Below are 13,189 nucleotides of genomic sequence, written 5' to 3'. Positions count from 1 at the left end.
TCTATGCTATGATGTCTCTTTTGACTTCAATATTGCGGTATAGTGGGATATGCAACATTTTACATTGTGAAATAACTGTGGCCTAACCAATGTCTGTACAAATACATTATATTTCCCATTTGTTACATAATGGCTTTTGCCTTTTTGTTCACAGGTTTATCCATTTACGTACATTCACACTTTCAGGGAAGTGTACACTTAAAACTTCTAGATGCCCACCATTCACACCCACCTTAGGTTTCTATCTACCAAGTGCATGCTTTCATTCTTTGTTTATCATCTCAAAAATGGCTAACTTTGCTGCCCTTCAGTTGAGCAGAATGGAAAACACATGAAAATTAGTGTAGCTGACTGCACAGTGGTTGGTAGGGTTAGTCACAGACCAAGATTCAATTTCTGCCTTGAGCAACTGTGTGCAAATTCCACATTCTCCTTGTGTCTGAGGAATTTCCTCCCACAGTCCAAAGGTCGTGCACGTTAAGTGGGTTAGTCATGGTTATGACGATAGGGTGAAGGGCTGAATCTGGGTGGAATGCTCTTTGAAGGATCAGTGCAGACTTAATGGGCCTCCACCTGAACTGTAGGGATTCTATGAATTCCCTGTTTCTTTGTTAAAAACTGCTCTCCTCGCTGTCAAACCCCTAGTTAAAGGCAGCAGGAAGGTTGCACTTGTAGGTTCTTATTCAGAACAGTGAATGATTGCTGTTTGCAGCACAGAATCAACATGGTCTTGACAAAAACAAATCATTAAGTACTTACTCCAGCACCACAACGGTAGTAGCAGAATGTTTAGCTCTCAGATCACCATATTGAGAAGTGAAAAAATGGAAACGGAATACACTCAAAACAGTTCCTTTCTATTTAAGATATTTTATTTTGTTTTTCATGTCTGAGTTAGATGCCAGTCATTAGCAGACAGGCTATAATGTGCAACTCAAGCTAAAAACTCCTGTGATACTTGCGGGGTTTGTTTAATCTTGGAAAACTGATAATATAATGTGTGACTTACCCTAGTCTTACATGTATAAGAAATTAGAAAATGCATGCAAATGCCAGCATTCTTTGGTTTAATAGCAACACTGACTTATCCTTGATGCTAATCTGAACCAGTTCAGTTCCATTACATAAAGTGGACAAATTAAGTTGTGTATGCACAATAGAATGAAAAGCAAACCGATACATTGTATCAACCAGTAAGATCCAATACAAGTTACAACAAATGCTTAGTGAAGGATGAGGCCATTCAGTTTTGAAAATTTTTATTTGGACTGTTCATGCCACCCTCAGGCAGTGCCTTGAAGATTGCAAAAAGAAACTCATCTCCCATTTGGTCCTTTGTTAATTTCTTTACTTTTGTCTTCTACTCTACGGATAAGTGGAAACAATTTTCCATTTGTTATCAAACCAGCCATAATTTTCATGTCCCTTCAACTTAGTCAGTTCTGAATAATTCTAGCTTCTGTAATTTCTTTGCATAGCTAAAGTCCTTCATTCCTGGAATAAATAACTTCTGTCCTAAAGATTGGTACAAGTTTTGAAGATGGTATTAGCTCAATGAAAAATGAGAAATATGCTGTAAAACCAGGAGGCAGTGGTGGTGACTGGGGTCTGTGTGTGTGCGCAAATAACAGAATTAAATGCCTAGTTCCCACGTGTAAATGCTTCTTACAGCTCTCAATCCTTGCACCCCTGGTGAAAACATTCCAGTGAATCTGTGCCCCTTTTGGGAAAAGTGTAATCTTTTTAATTTCTGGTGTTTAAAACTGTACACAGTCCTCTGAACAAACTCGTACAGTTAGAGTAGAAGTGTGTCCCCTTTATGTTCCAGTTATAAAAGACAACATTCCAACGGCCGTTTTGAATTCCTTTTATACCTGATTACCGTCATCTAAAGAAGGAGCCACAACTATTTTAAGCCCTCCACTATTCTAAGCTCATCACGGAAATAGTCAAAACAACTTTTTCTGTATTCAAGTAATTACCTTTTGGACTTTACACTTGTTTGACTTGAAATACATCAATGCTTTGTTCAACTATTAATCAGCATCTCTTGGCAACTTTATCCTCTAGCCTGCATTAGCTATGATAACTCCATCATCACCAGACTGCTGTATCCAAGTCATCAATAGAATCCAGTCGAGACTTCAGCTAAGATCCTTTTGGGAAACTCACTAGTCACATCTTTCCAATTTGAATACACACTAATTTTATCCTTTCTCAGTCATTTTTCAAGTCAATAATTTGCCTTTGATTCCATGAACATTATTTTTAGCTAACAGTTTTATGTGAAACTGTCACTGAATGGAAGTCTTTAAAAAAACCTGCACCATAGACATGCTCTTATTGACTACTGTATTACTTACCTGTATATCTCTGCCATAAGGAGTACACCAAATTAAGGAAAGGCTAAAAAGACTGAACTTTTATTCCCTCAAGTTTAGCAGAATAAGGGTTCCTCATTCAAATACACAATTCTTCCAGGGATTGACAAGGTGTGTCAAACAAGGGGTCGTGGGCTCAGAGCGAGGGTGTCATATAGGACTGATGAGAAGAAATTTTATCACTGAAGGTACTGAATCTTTGTATTTCTCTCACCCTGACAGAGTTTGATAGATTTCTACATGTTAAAAACATCAAGGGATAGTGCAAGAAAATGGTATTTAAGTAAATCATCAACCATAATCACATTAAATAGACGAGTCTGGTCAAGGGATTGAACTGCCCACTACTGCTCTTAAGAATGGCTCTAGCGCTTGGATGAAAAATTAAATCAAGGGCATAACTGCCTGTTCGCCAATGATCATGTGGCATCATTTGAAAACAAGTTCTCACAGGCTAACATTCTTTCCTCAACTAATACTATCATAAACAAATTCACTTGTAATTCAGCCTGTCAAGTGTATACAACCATGCCAATTCACCTAAAGAACAAGGTAACTGCAGATTTCAAAATTACACACTTGGACATATTCCTGGGATGTGATAGAGTACAACGAAAACCCAAGTTTTAAAATATTCATTTGTGGTATCTGAGCGTTGCTGGCTGGCCAGCATTTATTGCCCATTGCTAGCTGCCTTTGAAAAGATGATGATGAGCTGCTTTCTTGAATGGTACTCCACACGCTGTAGGTTGAGCCATAATGCTGTTAGGAAAGGAATCCCCAGATTTTGACTCCATGATAGTGAAGGAAAGGTGATGTATTTTCCAAACAGCATAGTGACAGACTTGGATGGGAACTTGCAGGTGGCGTTCCCATATATTTGGTCACCTGTACTTCTAGCTGGAAGTTGTCATGGGTTTGAAAGGTGCTGTATAAGGATTTCTGGTGAATTTCTGCAGTGCATCTTGTAGACAGTACACACAGTTACTACTGAGCGTCAGTTGTAGAAGGACTGGATGTTTGTGGATATGGTATCAATCAAGGAGGCTGCTTTGGCTTGGATGGTGTCAAGACTCTTGAGCATTGTTGGAAATGCACCTGTGCAGGCAGTTGGGGAGCATTCAACCACTCCTGACTTGTGTCTTGAAGACAGTGGACAGGCTTGAGAGAGTTAGGAAATACTTGCTGCAGTATTCCTTTTTTCTGATGGGCTCTTGTAGCCACTCTGTTTATATGCTGAGTCCACTTGAGTTTCTCAACAATAACCCAAAGGATGTTGATAGAGAACTCAGTGATGGTAACACCATTGAATGTCAACAGGTATAGTTAGATCATCTCTTATTGGAGATGGTCACAGCCTGGCATTTGTTTGGCATGAACATTACTTGACACTTGTCAGCCCAAACCTGGATACTGACCAGCTCTTGTTGCATTTGAACATGGACTGCTTCAATACCCAATTCGTCACGAATAGTGCTGAACATGGTGCAATCACAGCCACTTCTGACATTTTGATAGAAGAAAGGCCACTGTTGAAACAGCTGGAGACGGTTGGGTCTAGAACTCTATGCTAATGATAGTATGATTAGATTATGGTTTCAGCAACAGAAAATGCAATTATTCATGTCCAACAGGTAGAATGTAAACTCATAGTAAAAGCAATGGCATGCAAACTGGATTTTAGCTTACTGAAGTAACCTTGTAATCACTGGGATTTGCCTGGCAACTTTCTAATAAGAGTTGCAAATGGCTTTCCATCATTTTTCTAGCACGATGCTCTGGTAGGCTTTGTGCAGGTTAATCAACATTAATTTTAATATGAATATCTTTGTTTTTCAGCTTGCCTGATTGCCATGTAAATATTAGATTAATTTATCAATGTACAAAATATGCTTACCTCAACAGTACGCTCACGAATACGGTCATCAATAACATCATTAAGGGTAGTTTTTTCTTCCAGAAGGTCAAAGGGGTAGCTCTCTTCTAGTTCAACAAATCCTTTCATCTTTCAGGTGATCCACAAGCCAACACTCCTAAACCAAACACCAAGTGAAGGTCCTTACAGAGCCTTCAATATCGGGGTTCTTAAAATATGCAACAAACTGCAAAAGAAACCAGTACTTGTATCAGTGAAGGATTTTTAGCCGCTCCAAAAAAGATGGCATCTAAACAAATTTCCAAGAACCCTTCAAAGATTTTAAGGATCACTTACTTCCTATATTTTGTCCCATTGCAAGTTGATTTAAAACAAAACACTCATTAGCAATATCATATTCGTTCACAGAAATACAATTTTCAGCTGTTAATTCAGGTTCAGGGAAAAAAGTTGTACATTTTAACCTTCTGGCAAATATTAATAATGTTTTTAGTAATAATGAAAGAATTAAATCAACTGTCAAGGAAGAAAAATTGACCTCGACGAAAGTGTAGAGGAAATGTTCAAAATATGAATAAATAATCAATCTCATGTATTTTCTTACAAAAGAAAAGAAACCTAAACTTGAATGAATTGAGATAGGATAAGAAAAGATTTTGATTTGGGAGTTGATCTTTTTGGATTCAAGGGAATAAACAGAGCAGCGTAACTTGTGCTGCAAACTTACTGCCCTATGGTGTATTTTTTAAACATTACTTCAAATGTTTATGGCAAATTCTCACACAAATTACTTTATTACATTTAAGTTTTGACTTGCCCTTCTCTGTGGAATCCAACATGTTATTAATTGGTTTTGGTTTCTCCCCCCACCTTAGTCTCAAGAGTGCTCCCCTCTCATTAGCTCAATAGTTTCCTCATCAAGCCAAGAAAACATTGATTTTCTTTCCAATTTCTCCACCAGTTCTGACCATTATAATTGTTCTGCTGATTGCTTCTTTACTTCACTGTTGAAGGAGGTCCTAAGTTTTGTTTTAATTTTCTTGGGAATGGGAAAGGAAAATCAGATATAACATTACATGGGCAAATACAAATTTAAATCCAACTCAAAATGATGGGTATACATTTCAACTTCAACAGTACTGAAAATATCCAAACTCAGTTTGGATAATCTCAGATCAATTGTTCTTGGATCTGGTACCACAATATCAAAAAACAAGGACAAAACAGAAAGCTGTTCCAAGCAGGCCATGAGAAAGGCCAATGTGGAAAACAGGAAAAAATATAAACGAGGCTGAGAATATGACACAGTTTTTAGTAAACCAAGAAGGTTTCATTTGACATCTGAAAGGATCAAAACCTACGGAATGAAAATCAGAACAAGGTACTAAATAGATGATTAGCCGTGATCATATTGCATGGCAAAGCAGGCTCAAAGGACCGGATCGCTGACACCTGTTCCTATTTTCCATGTTTATCACATGATCCAAAAAATCTCCTTTTCCTGCACTAATCTTTACAAAAAATACTAACATGGTACTTGAAAAACAGTTATTCACTTTTCTCTCCCCAATGGATGTTTTTAATCATCAAAACTGGATTGATTTATTGTGCTTCTAAATGGTGCACTACATTAACCCTCTAGAGCTTTCATTTGGCAAATTCCAGCCAGTCCTATTCATGTCAACTTTTAACGATTCTCCTTGACTCCATATACTGAGTCACAATCCATTATCCCTCCATCGATTGTTGCATCTTTATCTGTATGTTCCTATAAACATCTTTGGTTACTCTAAAACAGGCTTCACATTTGTGCTGGGCATTCACTCAGTCACCAAGAGTTCCTACTCTTGAATTTGCACTGTTTCTTTCCGACATATCATTTTGCACCCCAGTTTCAAATCTGCTCACACCAACAGTGCCTTGTTGCCCACATACAGTTCCACAATTTCCCCAAAAACCACCGTCCTTTGCGTCATTCTTATCCTTGTTCTATTATGCTTGCAGACATGACCCTGAACAAGGTGCAAAATACAAACTGCAAATATATCACAATGTGGACTAGTTTTTGACTTGAACCATGTTAGATGGAATAGAAAAAGTTCAATCTTTTAAAACAAAACATATGCGCACTTTTGAAACTTACAGCCAGGATACATATAATCCTGGAGTTTCAACAGCCTGTTTGCTCTTGGCACACCAGGACAAAAAAGAATTCCAGTACTCAAGCCAAGAGTTTTTAAAAGATGGAAATCTAAAACTTATAGATTGTAACTGAGGAGCTGTAACTGCAATTTTACATGTACGAACTACAACTTAGGGTGTAATTTCAGCTATGCCTGAAATTGAGATTTGACTTGGGGTGAGTCACAAAGATAACAGTAAGTGGTCCTGATTTGTCCAATGTTCTCTGCTTATTTTGACACCTCGCATTGACTGGCCAATTTTGTACAAATTACAATACTGATAATTTCTATCATGATCTCTCAGCTGTGAAGAAAAGTGTGTCTCAACAGCAAAAAAACCCCATAATTATTTAATTCAAAACCTGAATTATTTAAGAACTGCCTGAATTACAACGCATCTTTTCCTAACACCTTTAAGATTCCAAAATATCATGAGACATATCTCATAGACGAGACACACAAGTCTATTGAGAGTTTTGAAAACAATTTAGGAGTCAAGCCAGAGAACAATGGAATACTCAAGATCAAATGGGAAACATCAGTAGGAGTTTCAGCTGCAGATGAACTTAAGTAGAGCTGAAGTTTTTGGGGTGGAAATTAGCAGTCTTATTTGACAATACACGTGGTTAGACACTCATCTCAGTGTTAAGTATGACATCGAGGTTGCGAGCAAAATATTTTAGTCTTCGACATTTGCCAGGGGAGGTAGAAATTGGACCTGGAGCAGGGACCAAAATCAACAGCTTCTGCCTTCCAAATATTTAACCAGAGGAAATTTCTGATCTTCTAGCACTGGAAATCAGATAAACATTTGATAATTAAGCAACATTAGAGAAATTGCCAAAGATGGTGGTGATGCAGGGTCCAGTGATGTCAGTATATCTTAATAAGTTACAATAAGGGCTGAATTACAATTCACTGAATTGGTCAGTAGATTATTTGCATTTGAACTGTTTGTGTGGAATGTTTTGGGAAACACTCATATGAACACTAAATACTGGGAGATGATAACTTAGTGACACCCAGTTAGATGTTTGTTATAGATCGCCATTTTTGATAATTTTCAAAGGTTTGTTACTGATCCAGAAAAATACCCAACATCAACTCTGAATTTAGAATAAAATGACATCATGTAAAACTGATTCTTCTATTCAGTCAACACAGTAGTAGCTAGAAAATAAAAAAAATTTTCATATGTATTTCAACCAATAGATGATCCTTACATGGACAAGTCGGGAGATGGAACACCACCACTATCAGCTGGGGTCCCAAGGTGGCTCGGCGTTAAAGTCGAACTGTTCTCTGTAGAGTGTTACTCCCAGACCTTCTGGATAATTGTTATACACCCGAACAGAAATTCTGCCCTGTAAAGCGATTTGTAAAACAAAAAGTCAGCAGACCTACGAACAGCTAAGTACAATGAAAGTGAAAAATGAACTTTCCTTACTTCAAAGTTAGGATAGTAACTGAGATTGCAAGCTCTAGTCATTTCCACAAGGAAAAATGCAAGGGACGAGTCAGTGTAAAATTAACAGTCATTATACTTTAAATCTTCCTTCAGGATGTTTTGAAAGATGGCAGATGGAGATTTCACAATAAAAAGTTAACATCACAGAAAGAAGTGATTCACCCTATTGTGTCTGGACTGACTGAATAAACTAGACACCTATTCCAATCTCATTTACCAGGACCTGGGTGTAGCCATATATGTGATAACTCTTTGGGGGTTGATTGCTTTTAAATGAAAACATAGTTTCTACCTCAACCACCAAATTGGCCAATGAATTCCAGACACTCAAATCCCTGGGTGAAAAAGCTATTCCTTATGTTCCCTTTGATCCTTCTACTAATCATCTGAAATCTACACTGTCAGTAGTTGACCTCTCTGCTTGAAGAAACAGGTCTTTCTCTTCCACTCTCCAACCACTCAGTATTCTACACACCTCCGTTAAATAACTCTCCTAGCAGCTACCGTTCTAAGGAAAACTCTTGCTTTCCCAATCATCCATCATAGCGGTGACTTTCAAGTAGCATTCTTGTTGTTGTAATCCAGGCAGCTCTTATTAATCCTAATTGATAAATAAATTTACTTGATCAGCTTTGCCATAAGAAATCAGTTTAATTCATTTCCCCAATGACTTATTGTCATTCACTTAGACCATACAAACATAGATGTTGGCATCACATTGGAAACTACAGAATTTGAAGACAAACTCAATGGGTATTTATTACTTTGATTCATTAACAGAATGTTGCCATTGCTGGCCAGACCAGCGTTTATTGCCCACACCTAATTGCCCTGAGAAAGTCAAATCACATTGTCGTCAGTCTGAAGTCACAATGACGCCAGACCAGATAAGGACGGCAGTTTCCTTCCTTCACATTAGTGAACCAGATGGATTATTTTTCAACAATCACAATGATGTAATGGTCCTCATTAGACACTTAATTTACAACTTTTACTAAATTCAAACTGGACTATGGTGGGATTCAAACCCAGGTTCCCAGAATATTATCTGGGTCTCTGGATTAAAAGTTTAGTGATAATATCACTGTCCCATCATCTCCCCTTATCTCTCATTCCAAATTGTGCTAGATTGAAACATAGGAGGTAGAAACCAGGTCATTACCTGATTGGTGATTACATGCCCAATGATGTTCCGTGGAATATGAGGTGTTCAACATATCTTTTAATAATTTGGATGAAGTGACATTTATTGCTCCAATTCTCTAAGTGAAATTTAGTGAGAAAGCACTATAAATCGTGTATATGGGAGCAGAAGGGAAACAATGTAACAAAGTGTCAAGTTGTCCATTTTTAACTGAGGTCATTCAGGATAAATGGAATATTTTCTTCATGAGGAGATTTTAAGCTGTAGAGGAACAAAGGGATTGTGTGTTCATGGACACAAATCACTATTATACATGTTTAAGAAATTTTAAAAAAAGTTAAGGAATATAGACCAATAATTCAAAGGGCTTGAAATTTAAAAGGGGTGTTCTTCAGTTGTATCGAACCTCGGTCAGCTCCTTTTTGAGGCACAAATGTCTAAGCTTCAGACCCCATACTACAAGAAAGATAAGCCAGCTCTAGAATAAGTACAGTGCAGATTCACCACAATTATATCAAAGGGCCTGAAGGGTTAAATTTCATAGAAAGCTTCAGGTTTATTCAGATATTCTCGGGATTGGAAGATCGAAGATTATAATTTCAAGATCTTACACAGATAAAGGAATTCAAATGGGGTGGATAGAGAAAAAGGATGGTCTTTCATGGAGAATTCCAGTGAGCATCTTAAAATAAACAATTTTCCACACCCAAGGCTGTTAATCTCAAATTCTTTACCCCCAAAAAGGTTGTGTATGCTGGACCAATTTACAAGATCAACAATTTTTTGTTGAGCAAGGATATCAAGGGATGGTGTGTAGGTAGTAAATGGAGTTGATATACTGATCATTACCTAACAGAATGCAACAACCAACTTGAAAATCTGAATACTTATTACTGTTCCCATGCTGATATCTCTCAATTAAATATTGTACTCTATTCATCATGCTGTTCCTTAACATCTTTCAGAAGTGGGTCTCATTTAACTAAATGCTCTACTGAATTAATGTGGAATAAACCATGAATTTGGTCTATTAAGATGTCCTTCTTTTGGAAAAAAAAGGAACAGTTAGCTGTTTCTGGTAAATGCAGTGACACTGTAGCTGAACTCACTGCCCATTCGCCAGTGAGTTGCTACACTGAAGTCTCCCAACTCCCCTTGCAAAGGTATCAGAGGGAGTGAATTTAGGTGGTCGCAACCCCATCCCAATACGTATGGCAACGTATGACAACCTATAATTCGGTAGTGTGTTGAAGGTTTCATTCAAGGAGAATCACAAATGCAGTGGGAAATTTCATAGAGTTGCAAATATCAGGTACAAGAAACGTTACATTGAACAAATGGGAATAATCAAACTTTTCACCTTTCTTACCAATAATCAAATGTAAAATGCGCCACGCTCCTTCAAGTTATTATATTTTCCTTTAACATAAGTCCACCAGGGCCAATTTTGTGAATCAACTCATGCTCATTTTAAAAGAACTGTGAGCCATGTTAATGAAGTAACCAAATTACTCTGGAAAATGACACCTCAAGTTTAACAAAACAGAGCAGGAGTTAAATTTGGAGTAGTAAATTTATGTTTTAAATGTGGTTATAAAAATGCCACAAAAGCTAACTAATATGGTACATGAAGCTTTGAACAGAATCTGTCAACAATCTGCTATCTGCTGCCATATCTACTTGAATCCTAACCCTATTTATTAATGAATATCTAGCAACAAAAATCCATTTACAGATCCATCACTAGATTGGAACAGCAAGCTTTTCTGTTCATTTGAGAAAGATAGTACAAGCTAAATTAGTTTGGTAGCAACAGCACTGATAAGATTTGTATTATCAATTATTGATAATTTATTTTTGTTATTTAGTCTCACCTACTCACCTTGGCAGTTCCACCAATTTACTCATTTTAGGAGGGTGTTTACAATAAAATTTACTTTTTTTTTAATAAAAAGCTAATCTACCATTAAACATTAGTACAGTAAGTTAGTTTTACCGTCAATCTACAGGATCGATTAACTATCACGATTAAGGCAGTAACCATCTCAGTTCTGATTCTGTGCACTCATGAAAGGAAAACAGTAGGTGATCACAGTTGTAAGCATCTGTGTACAAACGTACACAAACCGTGAGTACAAAAGTATTTTTGATGTAAATTAGAGCCAGTTTTCCATCTTGCATTAGTTACCTCAGATATATTTTTATTTGCCTTTTTAGGTGGCAGTCCTCGACTAACTGGGGAAGGATCTTTTCTCCACAGACAGATCATGGAGGTTTAACCATATTGATGTCACATTATTACAATTTTTTATGAATACACGACTACTCTCAAGCAACAGTTCTACTCTATGTCATAATAACAGCACTGTCTCTGTTAGGTCCTCATGATCAGTAAAATCTTTTCTGCAATTTGCGCGCCTGTGGCATTCTCAATTAGCCTATCTGAAACTATATACTTCCAAAATTAGTTGCTTTCTTGTTTCTGCAATATAACCCTCCAAATCAAGACTATCCTAAATTAGAATAGTCTAAATAGGGCAAATGCTCATGAAATGTTTACAATTATAATGATAAACAATTAAGTGTTACACATCATAAGAAAGCGTTTATGATTGACCATGAGTTCTATGAGCAGCTGGAGACTATTGAACCCTTCACATCTGCTCTGCTGTTCAATGAGATCATGGCTGATCTGATCATCTTCAAGAGCCTTTCTCAGCTCTGAATATGTTTATTGACCCAAACACAACAGCCCTAATCTGTAAAAAATTATACAAATTCACTATCCTCTGAAAACAAATTCCTCATCTGTCTTAAATTTGCGACTCTTATTCTGAGATTATTCCCTCTGGTTGCAGACTCTGCTACAAAAAAAAACATTTTGACATTCCTATCAAGTCTCCTGAGAATCTTGTAAGTTTTAATAAGGCTGCCTCTTAGTCATCTCTTCTTCATTGAGTACAGACCCAACCTACTACACCTCTCTCGTAAGACAGTTCACCCATACTGATTAATTTTGAAATCACTGAAAATTATTAGAACTTTTAAACATTGACATAGCTGGCACACTTTGTTTATTAAGTGTTGATTGTGATCGCAATGATAAAATTCAGAAAGCAATTTTCATGTTAAAACCTCTAAGTTGGAGCTGGGAAATTTCAGCTTCCTGTTGTTACCATTCCTTGATGTTCAATGACACTGCCATTGATGAATTCACCATTAGGTGTTGACAAGAACCATAAACCAAATGCATGCGTTATATAAATTGACTGTGTCTGCAGTATTAACAATAAGTGAAAATGCTATAAGTTATTATTAGCGTCCCCGCTTTAAGTATATAATACAATTCGACAAAGTAAAACAAATTTATGAAAGGGAAATAGTATTTGGCAAATTTGTTAAGATTTTTTTTTCCAAACTGTAACCAGCAGAATGAATAAAGGCGAATCAAAGTAGATGTAGTGAATTTGGGTTTTTGAAAAGGCAATGAGACATCATCCAAGAGATTGGGCCTCCAGTGAGATTGGAATTAGGCGTATTATATTCACATGGGCTAAGGATTGGTTAACAAAGAAAACAGTAGGATTAGCAGGTAAATTCCAGGTTGGCAGACTACAATTAAATGGGGTACTGTATGAACCAGTGCATGGGTCTTAGCTGTTTTTAATCTACATCAGTGATTTAAATAAGCAGATTTGGTGCGATGGACTCCAGTTACTGATGATGCGAAATTAGAGGCAAGAGGTAAAGCAGACTCAGCATTCTTTAAAGGATATGCAGTAAACATTTTATTATCCAACACTTATGGGACTAGGAGTATACTAATTGCTCAAATATTCCAGATAATCAAGAGGCCCAACCAACGTAAAAGCACAAAGTAATAGAAAAGTAATGCGGGGGTATAGACATCACTGTTGTACTTTATTTACAGCACAATTCACTTAAACAAAGCAACTTTGCCTTAAAACTTACTAGGAGACACGTTCTCATTCGCATCTTCAACCAACTAGAGTTAGAGTCAGAGATGTACAGCCCAGAAACAGACTCTTCAGTCCAATTCGTCCATGCCAACCAGTTATCCTAAACTAATTTAGTCCCTTTAGCCAGCATTTGGCCAATATCCCTCTGAACTCTTCC

General features: G+C 37.1%; 1 protein-coding gene across 1 annotated transcript in view; it reads right to left on the bottom strand.

The window, feature by feature from the left end:
• LOC125451922 (antizyme inhibitor 1-like) overlaps positions 1-13,189 on the bottom strand; it is a 43,366-nt gene that overhangs the window by 19,872 nt on the left and 10,305 nt on the right. Inside the window, exons 2-3 of the mRNA XM_048529669.2 lie at positions 7,664-7,804; positions 4,279-4,483 (exon numbers count right to left, since the gene is read on the bottom strand). Coding sequence (XP_048385626.1) covers positions 4,279-4,386 — 108 coding nt within the window. The 5' untranslated portion in view covers positions 4,387-4,483; positions 7,664-7,804. The remainder of the gene's footprint in view (positions 1-4,278; positions 4,484-7,663; positions 7,805-13,189) is intronic.

The sequence above is a fragment of the Stegostoma tigrinum genome, chromosome 5, assembly GCF_030684315.1.
Source record: "Stegostoma tigrinum isolate sSteTig4 chromosome 5, sSteTig4.hap1, whole genome shotgun sequence".
Lineage (NCBI taxonomy): Eukaryota > Metazoa > Chordata > Chondrichthyes > Orectolobiformes > Stegostomatidae > Stegostoma > Stegostoma tigrinum.
The sequence above is the reverse complement of the archived record's forward strand: the minus strand, read 5'-3'. Positions and strand labels throughout refer to the sequence as shown.